The following is a 21,004-nucleotide window of genomic DNA, read 5'->3' as shown; positions in this document are numbered from 1 at the left end:
CAGATTTGGTGTGTGCAGTGCAAGCTTTCGTGGACTTAGAGTTCACGTTTTCAGATGCATGAAATGTCCTTAGTTGGCGCATGTGCGCATAAACACACACACACACACACTTGGATGTAGTGTTTAAAAATGTAAACAGTGGTGTGTGTGCATAGTAACACCTTTCTGACACTTCCATGCCGATCCCAAATGCACAGAAAAAATATATAGTGATGCATCCACAACAGGAAACCATGCAAAAACATTCCTTGTCTTCCTACAAGAACTCCCACCATCCCTAACCATTGCTCATTCTGACTGGGGTTGATGGGAGTTGGGTGCCCAAACAGGCCTATGCAGACAATTAAAAGTACGTCTTTCCACCGTTTTTAACTTTTTAATGTTATTACTATATGGTTTTAGGTACAGTGGTGCCTCGCAAGACGAAAAGAATCCATTCCGGGAGTCTTTTCGTCTTGCGGTTTTTTCGTCTTGCAAAGCAACCCCATTAGCGGAGTAGCGCTATTGGCATTTTAAGGGCTAAAAACGGCTTTTTAAGGCTTAAGGGATTAGCGGTTTTGCTGCTAAAATGCTTTTAGCAGCTTAGCGCTTCAGGAAAAGGGGTTTTGGAGCGGGAAAAAACCTCAAAATTTTTCGTCAATTTTCGTCTTGCGAAGCAAGCCCATAGGGAAATTCGTCTTGCGAAGTGCCTCTGCAAACGGAAAACCCTTTCGTCTTGCGGGTTTTCCGTCTTGCGAGGCATTCGTCTTGCGGGGCACCACTGTATTTTTTGTTATAAACCACTTGATAGCGGTCTCTAAATATTTTTATAAATAAATAAAATGTCTGGAGGGAACCAGCTTGGCTACCCCTGAGCTATCCATGTCTAATTTAACACCTGCATGAGGTCCATGAGAGCTTAGTCCACTATTAGATCTTTTAAACTTCAAGGTACCACAAGACTCTCTGTAGCTTTCACTGCTGCTCTGGAATTATAACCTTTTAAATATAGATATATACATATAACACTTGTTTTCTGGGATAAACACAAGCAATGACAACTTATTTCTCTCAAGATCCTCAGAAAGGTAAGGCTTTTGAGAGCTGCCTCTGTGTCTGTGTGTCTTTCTAACACACTTGCTTCTGTGCTTTGTTGTCTCCACAGTTCATTTTTGCAGTTACAAGGAGAAATTTATTAGTCTGTATTGCCGCCTTTCCGCTGTCATAGAGCTAGATTTTCTGAGCACCCAGCAATCCCTAAGGGAAGCAATTTCAGACAGTGAAGTCGCTGCAGCTAAACAAAGACACCAGCAAGTCCTAGATTACACACAGGTAACCGTCTGTTTTTCCGACTAGTCAAAGGTGATTTCTAGCAGGGGCTGTAATTTGGAACCTAAATGGAGAATTGTTGGGCAAAGGCACAGCATAAAGACGTTTAGTGTCAAAATACAATTTGGGTTTTATGAAATAGCCACTCTGCAGCTCTTCCCTCCCACCCCACCCCGCTTTCCCCTTGCTTGCTTTCTGAGAGAAATTTCATGGATAAAATCATATGACAGTTATACTGGAGTGTTGCAGAGAAGCGTGTCAGTTTGGGTTATAAATCCCATATCCCACCCCTACCTCTCTAATATGAGCAAAAGAAAAAACTCAATTTAGGCTGGGTCGTAGCCTTTCTTCTCTTAATGTCACAAGGCCCCACCACCACTCCGACTGTCAGTCTGCAATGAAACAGGCACACCCCGCCAACAACTGTTTCTTTTGACAGAGGCGGCCCTACCGTGAGGTGATGTGAAGCAGCAGCTGGGTTAGGCAAGAGATTTGGGGGACCCATGAAGGTGGTGGGGTGGGAGGCAAACAGATCAGGTATGGAGCACCGTTCGCCAGGAAGCTGTCCTCCCCCAGCAGTGGTGTAGCGTGGGTTGCCAGTGCCCGGAGCCACACAGAGCAGAAGGGAGGGAGGGAAACGGACAGAGAACGCATGCACATTCAGCTGCCTAACGATGTCCACATCATCCAGGAGATCGCAGCTCCATTGTCTGGAGAGGTCACTTCCTGGTTCGCATGGAGAAGCTGTTTTCAACAGAGCCCAGCGACGGAAGCCCACAGCTGCACTGAGGCAGCACTGGGTGTTGACATTCCATGCCCCTAACAATTTTGCACCCAGGGCAACTGCCCCTGTGGCCCCCCGATGCTACGCCACTGTCCCCCAGCACCCTCAAAATGGGCCAGTCCTTTGCCCTTAGATGGCTTCCATTCAGTTCAGTAGCAGCTTAGGCAGAGGGTTCGTTACAACCTTTGTTAATTAGTGGAAGGCAGGGGAAATTTAGTTCGATTTGCAAACCTTACCTAGTGCCTAGTTCCCAGTACAATAGCACAAACTGAAATGCTGCTAATTCAATCACTGAATCATATGGGGGTAGTGTGTACTGAATTACTCTGGCTATGGTTTGTTTGTTTGTTTGTTTGTTTGTTTGTTTGTTTGTTTGATTGATTTCACTTTGTTTATTTGTATCCTGCTGTCTTCCCAGACGGGGACTCAGTGCAGCTTACAGATATAATAGAACAAGCTTGAAACGTAGAAAGGATAAGTCATTTAAAAGCAGCTAAACACTAACTAAACTGATCACAATAAAAAGAGCTAGTAAAAATACATATAATAACAAGACAGAACATCACAAAACTAGCCTTTTCCAATCAGTTCCTATAAAGGCCTGTTGGAACAACACCGGTGGAATTTCGGCAGTTTCTACAACTGTAGGGTTTGCACGAGGATCACCGAATTATGACTAGAAACTCTTGCAGCAGTATAATGCTGTACGTATGGATGACCCTGTGGATATGATCCCACGCCTTGACTGCAATCCCATTTTCCTGGGAGTAAGCCCCATTGAACTCAATGAGGCTAACTTCTGAGTAGACATGCCTAGAATTCACCAGAACTTTCCAGGTTCCTAATATCCTTCTGAATTTTGCCATATTTCTCTGTGTTTACCATTAGAATGGAGAGAATTCTGGGACTGAAGGAGAAGGCAAAGAACTTATGGTCCTCCAGACATAGCTGAACTCCATTTCCCATCATCCCAAGCCAGCATGGGCAGTGGTCCAAGATGATGGGAGTTGGAGGCCAACAGCATCTGATGAGACACAAGTATTCCACTCCTGGAATAGAGTTCAGCAGAGTTCAGGATACAGAACCTAGGCCTTATGAACCCAAGTGGTACTGTACATCTCACCGCCATTTTCCAGCCTTTTGATTTTTTTTGGTTTCTTGTATAATTTATATTAGCAGATGCTTCTAGTAGCCGAGACAGCTGTGCCTAATTTTATGCCCTGTCCCAATTTTTGAGTCCTTCCTTATTCATTAATTCATTCACTTACGTTTTTAGTGCTGAAGTTAATACTTCAAAAAGAGCAAATCTTGGGTGCAGATGCTGAACATTGGCCCACCTCTCACACGTACCTTCAGCATAAGGGCTTAATCATTTTTAATTTGTATATGTGGATCTGATTATACGAAATCCACATGTTCACAAATCATCACCAGTAACATCCTCATTTCAACAGGTACGTAGTCCCCCTCTAACCGTGAACCTGAACTATCCCAGTAGGTTTACAGTCCCACAGACTCATTTCATGAGCCAGTGTGGTGTAGTGGTTAAGAGCGGTAGGCTCGTAATCTGGTGAACCGGGTTCTCATCTCCGCTCCTCCACATGCAGCTGCTGGGTGACCTTGGGCCAGTCACACTTCTTTGAAGTCTCTCAGCCCCACTCACCTCACAGAGTGTTTGTTGTGGGGGAGGAAGGGAAAGGAGAATGTTAGCCACTTTGAGACTCCTTAAAGGGAGTGAAAGGCAGGATATCAAATCCAAACTCTTCTTCTTCTTCTTCATGGTTGCCAGCCACCATTTTTCCTCCCGATTTCAGAAAACATAGCAGCACGTAAGAGAGGTGAACAGCTGGCTGTGCATAAATTTGTTATTGCTCCAAAATACCAAAACAAAAACACCTAATCCTGGGCCAAAAGTGCCTGCAATCATTACAAAATGAGAGAGCCGTATGTAGCGTAGAAGGTTAGGAGTCACAATTCTCGCAAAGCATGATTTATAGGGACATGGAGAATTTTTTAAAAAATGAAATAGAAAATATTAAGGATTCAAACAAAGGGGTCTGTTGTGGCCTCAGCCTAGCACTTCTTAGAGAAGACAGTGACTCAAGCTGTAGCTTTCGTGATTGTTCGTAATGGATGAAAATGTAGCAGAGCCTTTCAAACCACAGTGTTTTGTACCGAATTATTGTGACAGTGTATTAGACTTGTCAGGTTCCTTCCCAAACTAAAACCAGCTGTATTCCACCTATTGAGGGGAGGGAGGGCATTTTGGCCCAGCGCATACCGCAATCTTCAGCGGCGACCGCAAAACCACAAGAGCATTTGTATGATCCTAGATCTGAGACAGTGCTGAAGTCACTACACAAACCAAACATTGTAAAGAGCAAAGGGAGTCCATAAAAGCTGTTCTGAAATGGGAGCTGGAGAGAAACCAGAAAGTAAAAAATTATATGCCGTAGATAAGGTATGTTGTGTCTGAAACAGGCTGTTGGGCAGCGAGAAAAGGGGTATTTCAGGATTGACCCAAGCTAAGCTGAATATCTGGAGCTGAAATGGCAATTAAGTTATAATTTATATGTACAGTAATGTGCCAGGCACTCTGCGAGAAGCATGGCTCGTATGACTGGGCTATTAGCATAATGTTCCTTTAGAGCTGTGTCGGTGACAGAAACAAGGGTCCATACTTAAGCTTCATTAAATATATTGGGTCAGACTGGGTAACAATCAAACAGGCTTGGGAGGAGTTACTGCGAATAATATGCCCATCAAAACAGGATGGCAGCTCCCCATGATTTACCGTATTTTTCGCCCTATAAGACGCACTTTTCCCCCTCCAAAAATGAAGGGGAAATGTGTGTGCGTCCTATGGGGCGAATGCAGGCTCCTTGGCTTCAGCGATAGCAACGCAAAGCCTCCGAAGACTGCGCTCCAGAGACTTCGCCTTGCTTCCGCTGAAGCCAGGAGAGTCTGCTCTTTGAGGCTGGTGGTGGGGGAAAGCAGCGCTTCCCCCATCGGCAGCCCCAGAGGATGGGGGGAAGCGGGGAGGCGCACGACACCTTCCCGCTACTCTCCAACCCGGCTTTGAGGCTGGCGGTGGGGGAAAACAGCGCTTCCCCCATCGGCAGCCCCAGAGGATGGGGGGCAGCGGGGAGGCGCGCGACGCCTTCCTGCTACTCTCCAACCCGGCTTTGAGGCTGGCGGTGGGGGAAAACAGTGCTTTCCTGCGGGCTTTTGCGGGAGGTGGGGGAATTCCGCCACCTCCCGCAAAAGCAGGAGAAGGTCTTGGAGTAGCACACAGGCTGCGTGCAGCCTGTCCGCTGCTCCCAGAGCTGCGGTGGGAAATCATATTTTTTTCCTTGATTTCCCCCCCTGAAACCTAGGTGCGTCCTATGGGCCAGTGCGTCCCATAGGGCGAAAAATACGGTATCTCTCAGACACATACACATATTATTAATCACCAGACCAAATGCTTGCTCAGCACTGGGCCAGTTCATTCACACAGCTGCTGTTTTGAAAAACAGCAGCCCACTATGGGGTTGTAGGGATACCCATTCCCTCTGGCCACTCCCAACTGGTCTTCTGGACTTCACATATCCCAATACGTGCTCTGATTTTGGCTCCAAGGGGTTAGGAAATCCAGAAAGGTTGAGCAGCTGCCAAGAATCTCTCCTTGATTTCTTCCCTTTGGTGTTGCAATTTGGTGGTGTTCCCATGATGCTGGTACACAGATAGTACTGTAAGCAGGACAGTCTTACTCGTTCTTGAGTTAGAACTTTGTAGGGGAGGTGATCTGTCTTCTTCTCTGGCGATCACTCGTAGATGAGTAAGATTGTCTTCCATAAACACAATCTTACCAGTGAGTCCGTAAGTGACTGTGGAGGCCAATTCTGGATCCACACGTCCTTCCACAGTGGAGAGATAGGTTTCCAGGCGGGAGTTGATCACGGTGAGGGTTGGCCAAGCGTGCCTTCCTCTTAGCACATTTCTCTTTTTTGTCCTGAGTTTGAGCGTCTTCAAAGCCCATGACACCTTTGGTCAAGGCTGTTTATGGGTGCCAGAAGCTACCAGTTTCCAGAACAGTGTCTGATCTTTTGCTTTTGCCGCACTAATTACCGTATTTTTCGCTCTATAACACGCACCAGACCATAACACGCACGTAGTTTTTAGAGGAGGAAAACAAGGGGGGGGAAATTCTAAACGAAATAGTGGATATATGACTTTTGTGGTTCATGCTGTGGCCACAGACATGTGATCTGACAGTGAGTTTGGAGTAGCCCAATGCAAAAATCCCGAGGATCCATGTGGATCCATGCCTTGTAACCACGGAGGAAGGAAGGAAGGGGAACCATGGATCCTCTGCTCACGACTGCAGCAGATCCCCCCCCCCCCTGCCACCCGCAGGCATTCGCTCCATAACACGCACAGACATTTCCTCTTACTTTCTAGGAGGAAAAAAGTGAGTGTTATGGTGCAAAAAATACGGTAATTCTAGCCAGCATTTTCTGGTATAGGCATTCTTTTGGTGGAGTATTAGGTCTTTATACTCTTTTTTTTAGGGCACGGACAGCAAGATAGGCTTGGTGCCTGACAGAATTTTGGGCTGTCAGGGCAGCTTTGTAAGCATTTTGCAGGGCTTTCTTTGCCTCAAAGCAGGTGTAATCAAACCAGGGTTTATTTGATGTTTTTGGTTTAGTTGGCCTTTTTTCTGTGGTATTAAAAAGATAGGCTTTCAACTGTTGGAGCAGGCTCTCATACACGGCTCCTTGGGTGATTCCATGGATGATTCTGAGACAGTTTATTGATTCACATTGTTTCTAAATTTAGTGTTGTATATTGTTTTATTGTCTGTTTTAACCATATTTGCACAGCAGTTTTTAACGTTGTGAGTGTCCTCTATTTAAGAGGCTTCTACTCTGCAGCCTCTTATAGTTGTTTTATCTGCGAATCTTTTAGTTCTTATGCTCTTACAGCTGTTTTAACTGTGTGTCTTTGTTGGTTTTTAGCTCTTATCTGTTTTAATTATTAGTTTTTTTATCTATCCATTATCTGTGTTTAATCTTGCATTTTATTCAGATGTTTTATGCCTGTTTCCTTGTCCTCATTTGCCCTAACAATTATCGGTCAAAAATCCCAACTGCTATCTATATGTTTTTCTTAATCCTGGTCTGTGACCGTAATAAAGTTCATTCAAGGCTATTCTCCAGTTGGAGCGCTCGCAGGCCAGTGTTTCCCAATTGTTGGTGTTTATACTACATTTTTGATTTACATTTACATTTTGATCTGTAAGGAATATAGGGCCAGGTATCTGAGGCTTTAAAAGGCATAACCTCACACAGTGTGGGTTTTTTCTGGTGTTATGCACCAGTATGCAGTACCAACACCTTCCTTCCCCCCCCCCAAAAAAAATCAGAGCCTTGTGTTTCCTTCCTAAAACCCAGGAAGCTAATGTTCTGGCAAGCTATGAGAACCCTCCCTTACTGGAACCTTTTTTTCGGGGGGGGAGCACTGACCTATATACAGTGGTGCCCCGCAAGACGAAATTAATTTGTTCTGCGAGTTTTTTCGTTCTACGAGTCTTTTCATCTTGCGAAGCACCAATGTGTATTGATGGTTTCCCATAGGAATGCATTGGCAGTTTTTTTTAAAAAAGGCGCAAGACGTTTTCGTCTTGCGAAGCAAGCCCATGGGGAAATTCGTCTTGCGAAGCAACTCAGAAAACGGAAAACCCTTTCGTCTAGCGAGTTTTTCGTCTTGCGAGACATTCGTCTTGCGAGGTACCACTGTACTATGTTCAGGCAGTGAAATATTTTGTTGGTTTGTTCCCACTTTGGGAGGGAAAGCAGAATAGAAAGGGAACAGAATGCTTAGCCCTTTCCCTCACCCCACTGTTTTCCCACTAGAGTTCAACCCTCAAATACATTGATGGGTTCCAAATGTACTTTCTCCCTTATGAGACCCCTTCTGGAACCTCATAAGGAGAGGAAAGATTTTCAGGGGGGAAAGCACATCTTTTCTCTACCCCTCCCTTCTCCACTTCTACCCACCCCGCCCCCCCCCCAAAAAATGTGACTTGGCACCTAACAAAATTGATGGTCCATATTTTGTTTCCTTCTAACAATTAGTTTTATCCCTGCAAAGCATCCTTCTAGGTCTGTGTGTTCTACCATAGTAGCAGCCTATGAGCACTTTTCAAAGACAGCACAAGATAGAGCAGGGGTAAGGGACTTGTGGCCCTCCATATATTGTTGGACTACAACTCCCATAAACATTAGCCAGCAGAGCCAATGGTTGGGGGTGATGGGAGTTGTAGTCTAACAGCAGCTCAGAAGCCATGGGTTCCCTTTCCCTGATGCAGAGGGCATAAGAAGTATAGTCCACAGAAGTCTAGTGTCCAGATCAAGGGAAGTAATAGTACTACTCTATTCTGCCTTGGTCAGACCACACCTGGAATACTGTGTCCAATTCTGGGCACCACAATTTAGGATGTTGACAAGCTTGGAATGTGTGCAGAGGAAAGCAACCAAGATGATCAAAGGTCTGGAAACCGAGCCTTATGAGGAATGGTCGAAGGAGCTGAAAAAGAGGAGATTGAGAGGAGATATCATAGCCATCTTCAAATATTTAAGGGCTGCGCATGAAAGAGGGATCAGGCTTATTTTCTCCTGCTCGAGAGGGTAGGACTCGAACCAATGGCCTCAAGTTAAAAGAAAGGAGATTCCAACTCAACGTACAGAAAAACCTTCTGACAGGAAGAGCTGTTTGACCGTGGAACGGTCTCCTCAGAAGGTGGTGGACTAGCTGAGATTCCTGTATTGCAGGGGGTTGGATTAGAAGAGCCTTGGGGTCCCACCCAGCCCTATGATTTTATGAGTAACAACAACAATAATTTTATTATTTATACCCACCCATCTTAAAGGGACGCGGGTGGCGCTGTGGGTTAAACCACAGAGCCTAGGACTTGCCAATCAGAAGGTTGGCGGTTCGAATCCCCATGACAGGGTGAGCTCCCGTTGCTCAGTCCCAACTCCTGCCCACCTAGCAGTTCGAAAGCACGTCAAAGTGCAAGTAGATAAATAGGTACCACTCCAGTGGGAAGGTAAACAGTGTTTCCGTGCGCTGCTCTGGTTCGCCAGAAGCGGCTTAGTCCTGCTGGCCACATGACCCGGAAGCTGTACGCCGGCTCCCTCGGCCAATAAAGCGAGATGAGTGCCGCAACCCCAGAGTCAGTCATGACTGGACCTAATGGTCAGGGGTCCCTTTACCTTTACTTACCCACCCATCTGACTGGGTTGCCCTAGCCACACTGGGCATGGCTGTAGTAAAGAATCAGGAATGTTAGAGAATCAGGAATTGTTCTTGCCGAGTCCCAGCAAGAAAGAAAAGCTGTACCTTTCTTGCCAGAAGAAGTTGGCAAAAATCGCCCTCTGTCAGAAAATTGATGGCTGAGGCACAGCAATAATTCTGGGAGTACAAGAAGACTATTCATCTCAGCGATCAGGGGAGGCTGAACCACATCAATGACAGATTTCCTTACCCCCTTTAAAGCTATAGGAACTGCCAGTCATCATTACACTTCTCTTGTAATTAACAATGAGGTATCTATTTAAACTTGTCATACATAAACCCAATGTTGTTTTAATATATATATATATATCTGCACCATCTTCTTCACATAGCAAATCGATGAAATCTGGCGTGAAATGAGATGGATCAATGAAGCACTACAATACGCACGGTACAGACAGCCGCCTGCCGGCTTGCCGGTAGCAAAGATTGTGGATCTGTCAGAAGAACCCATCCAAAAGAAGATAAGTTCAACATCGTCTCACCTCGATTGTCTTCCATCCCCGCCACCCTCGCCAGAGATGGAGACCCACCGGAGAAAAGTCTTGAGCGGTAAGGGAAAAGCTTTTTTACTCCCCTTCGGTCTAGGCAAGAACAGGGCACAATTCTCCATCACTTCTGACTCAGAAGCATGTGGGCATCGTAGGTTATGACTTGCCCAGCAACCATAAGGTTGCCTGTGTTTATATTTACCTCTCTCGCCCTGACCTAGCCACTGTGATCCACACGACGGTCACCTCCAGACTGGATTATTGTAACTCGCTCTACGTGGGGCTGCCCTTGAGACTGACCCAGAAACTCCAGCGGGTGCAGAATGCTGCGGCGAGACTCCTTACAGGGTCCTCGCCACAGGATCACATTCACCTGGTGCTATACCACTGGCCCCCGCTGGAGTACAGGATCAGGTTTAAGGTGCTGGTTTAAACCTTTAAAGCCCTATACGGCCTAGGACTCTCATACCTATGGGACCGCCTCTCCTGGTATGTCCCACGGAGGACCTTACGGTCTTCAAACAAAAACACCTTGGAGGTCCCTGGCCACAGATAGGTTAGGCTGGCCTCAACCAGAGCCAGAGCTTTTTTGGCTGTGTTTCCGATCTGGTGGAACGTTCTGTCACAAGAGACTAGGGCCCTGCGGGACTTGACATCTTTCTGCAGGGCCTGCAAGACAGAGCTGTTCCACCAGGCCTTTGGCCAAGGCACAGCCTGACCCCCTCCTTTGGTAATTCTTCAGAGAACTCTAGCCCAATGGTTGCCATCAATTTGATTTGAACTGATTTTATAATGAATTGATTTTAGAATGCTGTGTTATTTTACTGTTGTTAGCTGCTCTGAGCCCGGCTTTGGCTGGGGAGGGCGGGATATAAATAAAATTATTATTATTATTATTATTATTATTATTATTTGCCACAGGCAAATGGCTAAAAGCAGAGTGAGGAAGCCTGCTTTTAGCCATTTGCAAACACAGCGATAGAATACTGAGATCCAATCCACATACCTGTCATGTAGATCACGCACCAACACCAGCCATAGCTGTACCATTTTTTTAGGGTCCCTCACACAAATGCTGCCCGTTACACAATGAGATTGTCCATTCCATGTGGGGGAATGAGGAAACTGATGGGCACTTTTCACATGGTGACTTCTGCTAAATGATACAGGTCGGGAGTGCAAAACTTGCCACAGAGATGTCAAGATGCCTGTGGAGATGGCTAAGTAATCTCAGGGCCAACTATTGGCTTCCAGCTCAGTGTTGGCCTTCTTCATCCTGGAAGTAGAATTCTGCTTTGTCTCCTAGTATGTTGCAGCTCAGAGCTTAAGGTTCATGGAGAAATATCAATGGGAGGGAGGGTTGTGGGTTCATTTTCCTTCCAGCCTTTGACACCTCTCCTGTCTTCACATCGCCTCTCGGCTCCTCTGGCTTTCTCTTGCAGTTTGGACGGATGACTTCTCTGCATAGCTGTCAACGTTTCCCTTTTTAAAAGGGAAATTCCCTTATTCCGAATAGGATTCCTTGCAAGAAAAGGGAAAAGTTGACAGCTATGCTTCTCTGCAGCATGGGTCTAGTGATTTAGTTTAGCCGGCATTCTTCAATTGCACTCAGATGGTTTGTGCAAGGGAACAACATCTTTACAAAAAATCAAATTAAGCAAGGCTGCTAACATCAGGTGGTTATCATTGAACTAAAGAGTTTGGTACATTATCTAATGCTACAAAAAAAAGAGAGATTTTGGGCTAATTGGAAGAGCAGGCAGCAGGCAGCCGAGCTCGGAGTAATGAAGAAGAAGAAAAGGATCCCAGAACACAAATGGTTATAAAGAGATGAGCCTCAAGAACAACAAGGCCAGAACTAAGAAGGAACGTTTGGACCTGTGCTCTGCTGCCTCTTGTGGTTATCTAGTCAGAACTACAAGACTTCCCACATCAATGATGTTCTCTCAGGCTCCAAGATGACTCCATCAGCCTAGGTCAGGCATCCTCAAACTCGTCCCTCCAGCTGTTTTGGGACTACAACTCCCATCATCCCTAGCTAACAGGACCGGTGGTCAAGGATGATGGGAATTGTAGTCCCAAAATAGCTGGCGGGCTGAGTTTGGGAATGCCTGGCCTAGGTGGTCCATTGGTGTCTGCTGTCCTGAATGGATGAATTTGTCCCTTTCAGTTTCTTTTCAGGGACAAGCTGCCTAACTTATGCCCTGCTAGTTTCAATGGGTCTACTCTAAACAAGTCAAAATCTGGATATTAACCATTGTGAATACACCATTTTAGCTCATACCGTATTGGCCCAAATATAAGCCGCACCAGCATTGCCAGCAGCCTTTTCCCTTCCTTGCTCTCTCCCTTCTGGCCTTGGGGGAGAGGATGGGGAATTATGCACAGGCCGGCCGCCGCTTCCCCACGCTCCTGGCTGCATACCGTATGGTCACTAATATAAGCCACACTTTAACTTTTCATGGTCGGAATTTAGGGAAAAGGTGAAGCTTCTATTCAGGCCAATACGGTAATTTGAATTTCAAGTGCTTTAGACTTGTTGGCAGCTAAGTCAACCTAGATAGCTCCACTCCTGAAGGCTGTCTCTGTAGGCTATACTTAAGAAAAGATAGAAAGTTAAGAGGCCACCTTAGTAATAATCTTCTTATCAATATACTCCTAATCACCCTTTTACCTTAAAAGTTAAGGATTACCCAAGATAATGCCTTGGCAACCAAATATGGAACATAAGGAGAGACTTGCCCAGACTTGTTCCAGCAGGAAGCAACATATCCGAGGTGAGTTTGGGGACAGCAGAAAGGAAAGCTAATTAATTGGCCTACCCCTTTGAAGTTGCGTTGTCAAGAATCTGGAGCAAGGGTAGCCAACATGGTGCCCTCAAAATGGACTACAACACCCATCAGCTGCAGCCAGTATGGGCAGTTGTCAGGAATTATGGGAATTGTAGTCCGAAACATATGGAACCCCATTGGCTATTCCTGCTGTAGTTTGTACAGGCCCGACTTAGTATCGCGCCAAATATTTCTCCATGACAAAAAAGAAGAAGAAACTTCAGAAATCCCTCCTCCACAGCAAACTGAATATGTCAGATAGCTGTGAATTTCCAACTTATGGGGAAAGAGAGGGTAACAATGTCAACATTCATGTAAAGAAAAGTTCATCTCTGATCTAAACTCTAGGGTCTGACGGTTCCACAAACAGTCCACAAGTTTCTTTGGGGAAGCCGTTCAAATACTTGAGGTGATTTATGCTGCAGCAAGCCTGGATTTGCCACAGAGTATACAAGGAACAAGCGGGACGCGGGTGGCGTTGTGGGTTAAAGCCTCAGCGCCTAGGGCTTGCCGACTGAAAGGTCGGCGGTTCGAATCCCCGCGGCGGGGTGCACTCCCGTTGTTCGGTCCCAGCGCCTGCCAACCTAGCAGTTCGAAAGCACCCCTGGGTGCAAGTAGATAAATAGGGACCGCTTCCTAGCGGGAAGGTAAACGGCGTTTCCGTGTGCGGCTCTGGCTCGCCAGAGCAGCGATGTCACGCTGGCCACGTGACCCGGAAGTGTCTGCGGACAGCGCTGGCTCCCGGCCTCTAGAGTGAGATGGGCGCACAACCCTAGAGTCTGTCAAGACTGGCCCGTACGGGCAGGGGTACCTTTACCTTTACCTTATACAAGGAACAAGAAGCCACAGCCAATCACATCTCCATGACAAAAAAAATATACCTGCATGGTACATGTATCTACAAGCATGTACTTGCCCCATTCGCAGTGTACACTTTTAAGCGAATATTTCAAAAACTAAAGCGCAGTCCTATGCCGCAGATACTCTTACAGGAGAGTTTTAGGATTTGGTCAAAGCCCATTACATTAGATATATACCATTGCTAGTGTCCCTACACCATTGTGACCTGAGGTTTTTTCCAGTGGAATGCTACACTGGAATAGATCCCTACAGTTGATACAATTCCAGGATGCAGTGTCATGGACATAATGTGAGGGTGACAAAGGAAGGTCATAATTACACCAAATCCAATGGTCCCACTATGAAATTAAATACTGCTTTTTTATTATTATTAAAATAGGATAGGTAGCACACTTCTCATCAATTTCTTAAGCACCTCCCCTTTTAGAGTTCATTAGGCGATATCGTGTGACACCACAGGAAATCCCATCCATACATTGTTTCAAAAGGAATTAATTCAATTTAAATTGCATGATTATTGTTTTTTGCAAAACCCAATTTGCAAGAGACTGATAAATGCAAATTCTGCAAAATCCAACCAACCCATAACTGCTTTTTACTAGGTGCTATCAACTTAGTTGCCTTAGTATTCATGGAAACTAGAGCATAGGATCTGTCTTAATATCAGTCCTTTTTTTTCCTTTAAAAAAATATTTAGGGGTACTCTCATTTTCCTACTCATATTGAAATACTGCCCCTCAATGAGACCAAACTTAGATTCACAAAATGTTTAGGGGTATGCTACCCCTGTGTACCCCCAGAAAAAGCACTGCTTAATAGCATCTGTAATAAAGTATATCAACTGTTTGTCAGCATAGTCATATTTCAAAGGAGAAATTATATGGACTTCTGCTCACACTAGGTAAAGGTAAAGGTAAAGGACCCCTGGATGGTTAAGTCTAATCAAAGGCGACTATGGGGTTGCGGTGCTCATCTCGCTTTCAGGCCAAGGGAGCCAGCGTTTGCCCACAGACAGCTTTCCAGGTCATGTGGCCCGCATGACTAAACTGCTTCTGGCACAATGGAACACCGTGATGGAAACCAGAGTGCATGGAAACACCATTTACCTTTCCGCCACAGCGGTACCTATTTATCTACTTGCACTGGTATGCTTTTGAACTGCTAGGTTGGCAGGAGCTGAGACAGAGCAACAGGAGCTCAGCCCGTCGCGAGGATTCGAACCGCTGACCTTCTGATTAGCAAGCCCAAGAGGCTCTGTGGTTTAGACCACAGTGCCACCCGTGTCCCCCCTTGTTCAGACTACAAGCATTATAGAACTAGCTAGTATCACTCCTGACAAATTTTGCCCTATTACTGCATCTAATGTATGTACAGTCGTACCTTGGTTTTCAAAAAGAATGTGTTCCGGAAGTCCGTTCGACTTCTGAAATGTTCAGAAACCAACACGCGGCTTCCAATTGGCTGCAGGAGCATCCTGCATGCAATCGGAAGCCGCGCCAGACGTTCGGCTGCCAAGGCCAAGTCCGCAAACCGGAACGCCTACTTCCGGGTTTGCGGCGTTCGAGTTCCAAGTTGTTCATGAACTAAGCTGTTCGGAAACCAAGGTACAACTGTATTGGGTGTACAGCCTGCCAGTGACTCATCCGTTGTCCTCCTCTTGTTTGCAGACTCCCAGCCGTACTCGGATGAAGAAGGCTGCTCGGAAGTTTTCCTTCCAACCGACAGCGACTACGACTCTAGCGATGCTTTGAGCCCGAGGGAGCTGGATTTGGTCTATTCGTCCTCACAGGACATATCCCACCAGGCCGTGAGCTGTCTGAGCGGCAGCGCGCCGGACGTTCTCCAGATCCACGACATCAAGCCTTGCTTGACTCCCAAACAGAACTTGAGAGGGGGCGATACCTTGGAGGCTGACGTCGATCAGTCTAAGGAGCACCTACAAAGCCTCTCGCTGGGAGGAGGGCTTTCCCCGAAATGCATGGAAAAGTCAGCCAGTTTGAGACAACCCTTGAGTTTCTTGGGCAAGAAGAAGCACGGAAAGCATCAACACTCCAGCTACTTCAGCCGGCACCATCGCTGGCTGCGCGTTCACAGCGAGAGCCAGTCCATCTCCCTCTCCGAAGGTCTGTATACTCCACATCTCACACGAGCTATGGAGTTCTCGCAAGAGCCTACCTGTGGCGGCGAGCAGATAAGCATCTCCATCGACTGTCCGCGCAGCACGTTCTTACCTCACGCTACGAGCCTCCCGGAAGAAGGGAAAGGCAAATACCAGGAACTGAGGCCGAGCATCCGCAGGATATATGTGGAGTCGTACGGCACCGGCGAGGATGGTAAATCCTGGGCGCTAGGCAGCCGGCCGGTGGAACATAAAGATTTGCACATTTCCACAGGCCAGCGAATGGTTCCAGAAGATCAGTCCGGTTCCAACACGGCTGAGGTATACAGCAGCGATCTTTAAAGCTGTGCAGTGGCTCTGTTCCCCCTCAATACTGCCTTCAGGATGTGATCGCAATTATTGCAAAGGGAGGAAGAGAGAGGTCTCGCTTCAAAGCAACCTTTGCATTCTCGTCTTTGCCAGATGCAGTTCAGAGTTACCATGCATTTCTGAGGTGCAGCATGAAAAATGGGTTTGTCTCTTGGAAACATGCATGCCTGTGCAACCATCTTGAAAACAGGGAGGCTGACCCCAGATGGTTAAGGGTTTTTCTGTGCTTTTAATAGGGCAGGGAGAAAAGTTATCCAATGAGCTTTCTTTTCCCCATGTGCAAAAGGGGCTTTCAGGGAAATGAAAAACATTCGTGTCCCAAGATAATGGGCTTTCGATTATACTCAGAGAAGAGCTGCTTAAATTAACGGGCCTAAGTTGGGCAGATCCATTAATTTCAATGGGTCTGCTTTGAATAGGGTTAATGTTGGATACAGCTCCATTTGCTGCCTGAGGAGGAACAGCAGCAATGTGAGCCAAACACACATTATTATTATTATTATTATTATTATTATTATTATTATTATGATTAAGATTTATATACTGCCCTATACCCACAGGTCTCCATTTGCTCCTCCATTTGCCCCACCGCTTTTCCACAAGAAAACCCAGTATTTTGCGCCGAATTGGAACAAATGGCAATCGGGTTTTCTGCGGATTGCCGTTTGTTCCTATTTATCACTAAAGAGTAGGTTTTCCGGGGGGAAAGCAGCAGGGCAAAGGCAAAACCACTCAGACACATGCACAGAAAGTGTGGGAGAAGCAGAAAACTCCTCAGGCCCGTGCTTTCCAGACATAGGAGAAATAGAGAGGTGGATGAGTATGGTGTGTAATGTGCGAGGCCAGTCGATTTATTTTGGTACCTGAAACTGAAAAATCCAGAGCCTTTTCCCCTCCCTGGCATAACAATAAATTAAATGGCTAGCTCACCCAAAATCAGCTGCCAAAGACAGTCACTTCACTTGGCTTCATGGTAGTGTTTATCCTGCAAGAAAAAAAGGGGGAGTGAGAGCTCTCTCTTTTTGCCTTCTTTCCTACTTCTAGTGTTCCCAGCCCCAATCAACTGCTGATTAGCTGCCATTTTTTGTTTCAAGGTTACTCTTCTTTCCTAGCCAAAGTGTTGCACCATCACATAGCAAATCAGATTTGGGCTGTGTGATGTCCCAGAGGGCAGGAGGGCAACTCACGCGGTGCTGATAGCATTTGATGGTGTTGGTGACCTCATTGTGTGGCCCAATATGATTGGCTACAGGACATGGTCATTGGTGTTAGGACAGAAAAGGCTGGCTTGAAGAATGAACCGGTGCCAGCGGTGCAGCCGATTGGTGCTACGAAGTGGCACACTAAGGGAAGGGGGATAAAGAGGGTACCCATTTTGAGCTGGGGGGGGGGGAGAAATGTTCTCTCTTCAGTGTGCCCCCATAGTGTGGGTGGGAGGAATCACACACAAAGATCTCCCCAAACGTTCATTGAGAAAGACAGTGCTTTGGGGAGAGGGTAGTAAAACGGTCGCGCAAAGCATTCCTGTTTCAACTAAGCCCTAACTTTTGATATTTGCATGTCTGGGAGCAGCTGTAGAGGGAGAGGAATTCCTTTGGGTCATAGCTACTCTACGGTGTTCAGCTAGCTGCTGCTGCAGATGATTTTCTTCACCTTACAAGTCTACCGTTCCCAAAGGTCTTTGTGGGGGACCAGGACAGTTAAAAGCGATACTGAATCAAAAGAGGTTTGCAATCTACATATTGCTTCTGCGACAGGGGTAGAATTGGCAATTCTGTTTGTAGGATGCGTGCGAGCTTCTCCTTCGCATCTCAAAAGGGGTTTGTTAGGCAATGGGGTTTGATGGCTTATTCCCATAAAACATGCAGGATAAGAGAGATGATTTTTCTCACCAACCATGGACCAATCCAGAAAACTGAAGTGTTGTATTCTCTATGGTGTTGGAGCAAAAGGCATTTTGAAAACCACGATTCTTAACCTCCGTAGTTTGCCCTCAGAGACCAAACTTTAAAACTTTAAAATATAAGTGTACCTCAAAACTCATGCCCAAGTTCGTACAAGATTCTAGCTGCTGTGTGGCCCCACACAGAAACCCCGTGGGCACAGTGACCTTGGTCCAAAATTCTCGCTCTACACCCCTGGAAATCTGAGCTTTAACTCATTATTACATAGGACATTTTGGATCATGAAGCAATCTATGAAGTGAAATGAAGGGTGAAATTAATCTCAGTTAAGTCTCTGTACTAAGCTGAAAATAGAGGGAAAACATCTAATAATGTTCATTTCGGAATTACAAACTAATCTTCCCCGGTAAAAACAAGCTAAAAACATGGATCTTTTAGCCAAATTAACACACCCAACTTGTGTGTTTTCCCCCCTGCCCTCCCCCATTTTGCTGATGTTATAGTTACTGTACAAACAAAAGATGAAATTTTCATTTTATTCTGTTTCATTTTAATACAGTGGCCTCGTCTGGATGACACATTTAAAGCTGTATCGTACCACTTTAAACAGTCATTGCTTCCTCCAAAGAATCCTGAGAACTGTGGTTTGTTAAGGGGGTGCTGTGAGAAGGAGACCCTAGAGAGCCTGGGTATTGTAGGCAGGGAACTCTGGGAACTGTAGTTCTGGGGGGATTGGGGGTCCCAACTCTCAGCACCCTTTACAAACTGCAGCTCCCAGGATATTTGCAGGGAAGTCACGACTGTTGAAAGTGATATGGTTCTGCTTTAAATACAGGTGGCCCTGCATCTTGCATAAACTTCTTTAAAGACCAGGCTTCACCTAGGGCTGATGTTAAGCACTTTTTGAGAGAGTGGAAGCTATCGTTATAGAAACATTGCTGTGCGTAGTATGCAGTGGCGTAGCATGGGGGGTGCAGGGGGGCCGGCCGCACCAGGCGCAACATCTGGGGGGCGTGCTCGCACTCGCAGCTCTCTGCCCCTACCTGGCTCACTCACTCTCTCTCACTGCAGTGCTGGCTGTGCGAATCCGAGCCGAGCCACCGGGTCGCCGCCCACTGTGGAGGGGAGGGTGCCAGGCATGCGGTGCGGTGCGGAGAGAGAGCGAGGAACTATCTGGGGGAGGGACAGTGCAGCGGGGGGGCGGCGCAAATTACTTGCCTTGCCCCGGGTGCTGACAACCCACGCTACGCCACTGGTAGTATGCCAGTTTCTTTTGGCCCATTGGTACTGGTCGTACAGGTCTTGGAGGCTTATGAGCTATCACAAACCTTGACCCCTTGTTAACCAGAGATTATGGTATGATGAATGAATGCAGCATTTCTGATGCTGTTGGACTGCAGTTCCCATTATCCATTCCCACTGGGCATACTGACTGCAGCTGATGGGAGCTGGAGTCTGAAGGGCCACCGTTTCTCCTTCGTACAAACGGTACTGTTGGTTTTATCACCAAATTATGTGCGAGGACCAGATGATCAGGGTAGGGAGGACATACCCTCCAACATTTCTCCAGTGAAAATAGGGACATCTCATTCCAGAATGACCATTTTACTATTTATACCCCACTCATCTGACTGGGTTGCCCCAGCCACTCTGGGCAGCTTCCAACATATATAAAAACATAATGAAACATTAAACATTTTTTTAAAAAACTTCCCTATACAGGGCTGCCTTCAGATGGCTCAGGGGTCAAATAACTCCATACCCTCCAACATTTCATCAGTGAAAATAGGGACATCCTAAGGAAAAGCAGGACATTCCAGGGATCAAATCAGAAACTGGGACAGCTTCTCTAAAACAGGGACGTCCCTGGAGATTAGGGACACTTGGAGGGTCTGGGAGAGAGGTGTGTCAGTTTTCCAGTGCAATGGTGGATGCTAAGTCTGAAAAAAACCCTACTGCCTGAAACCATCCCCTGTGCCGCCCCGTCCCGAATTTTGATATGAGTATTCCCTACCTTGCTGTATGCACACATATTTGTTGAAAATTCAAAGTGTTCAGATACTTGATATTTGCATTTGATATCAAATGGCATTTGACTTTAATTCTTTGGATTTGAGCGTTGATACTGGGCAATACATGATGGCTGGGAAGCAACAGCATTTCACGTTTGATAGTATTTTGGCAGTTTGTAGGATTTCTTACTTAAACCTTACTAAGCTCAGAACAGTCAGGACAGGCCAACATTATATTTAAAGATGCAATACTATGCACACTTATTGGAGAGCAAATCCCATTAAACTCCGCAGAACTTACTTCTGGGTCGACATGCCCAGGAGTGCACTGCATAGCTGTCAGAGCCTAAGATTAAAATTTCAAAGTAGAAACAGTCAGAATTCAGAAGGCAAAATTACATTTCAACAAACTCCGGGTGTTTACTAGTTTCAGCGCTAGGGGTTGCTAATTGTCCTCTTGCACCTTGCAATTTAATGACATAGGCACGCTCCCTGAAGTTATGGATACATACAAGGAAGATCAAGAAAGATATGGTCCTGACAAGCTGTTCCGCAATTCTGACTAAAAGCTGATAAATCAACATGCTTCAGTTTAAGTGAAATGAATGACACTGCAATGAAAGCCACTAAGCTGGGTTGAATCACATAAACGTGGGCTTAATCCTATCAGAGCCCTCACGTATCTCTAGATCACAAGAGCTCCCAAATTAATTCTCGGCCTAATATTCAGTTTTCATGTATAACTAGCTAGATTTGCACCCATCATTCATTGCTGTCAGGCTGGCCCACTTACTGAAATCCCGGCTCAAATACTGTCCAGTTAAAAACACCCCTCTCTGTTTGCCTTCTGAATTAACTACTACACATTCATTAATGATTGGGTCATTTTGCATGCATGCATGTGTAGATACAGCAAAGGCACCCCACACAGAAAGCTATAAATTACTACTTCATTGCTGAAGTGTAAATATTTTTAAATGGAGC

At 46.0% G+C, this 21,004-nt stretch overlaps 1 protein-coding gene across 2 annotated transcripts in view; it reads left to right on the top strand.

Moving 5' to 3' along the window:
• ANKFN1 (ankyrin repeat and fibronectin type III domain containing 1) overlaps positions 1 to 18,084 on the top strand; it is a 222,628-nt gene extending 204,544 nt beyond the window's left edge. The window contains exons 18-21 of one of the 2 annotated variants that reach the window (XM_083427352.1): positions 1,145 to 1,311; positions 9,766 to 9,985; positions 12,612 to 12,701; positions 15,284 to 18,084. In XM_083427352.1, coding sequence (XP_083283478.1) covers positions 1,145 to 1,311; positions 9,766 to 9,985; positions 12,612 to 12,701; positions 15,284 to 16,077 — 1,271 coding nt within the window. In that variant the 3' untranslated portion in view covers positions 16,078 to 18,084. The remainder of the gene's footprint in view (positions 1 to 1,144; positions 1,312 to 9,765; positions 9,986 to 12,611; positions 12,702 to 15,283) is intronic. The other variant, XM_083427353.1, reaches the window with a different exon arrangement.
• Positions 18,085 to 21,004: the final 2,920 nt, after the last annotated feature.

Source organism: Podarcis tiliguerta (assembly GCF_965153285.1).
Source record: "Podarcis tiliguerta genome assembly, chromosome: 2".
In the NCBI taxonomy this organism is placed as follows: Eukaryota; Metazoa; Chordata; class Lepidosauria; order Squamata; family Lacertidae; genus Podarcis; species Podarcis tiliguerta.
Note: the sequence above shows the minus strand (reverse complement) of the source record. Positions and strands in the feature narration are given on the sequence as shown.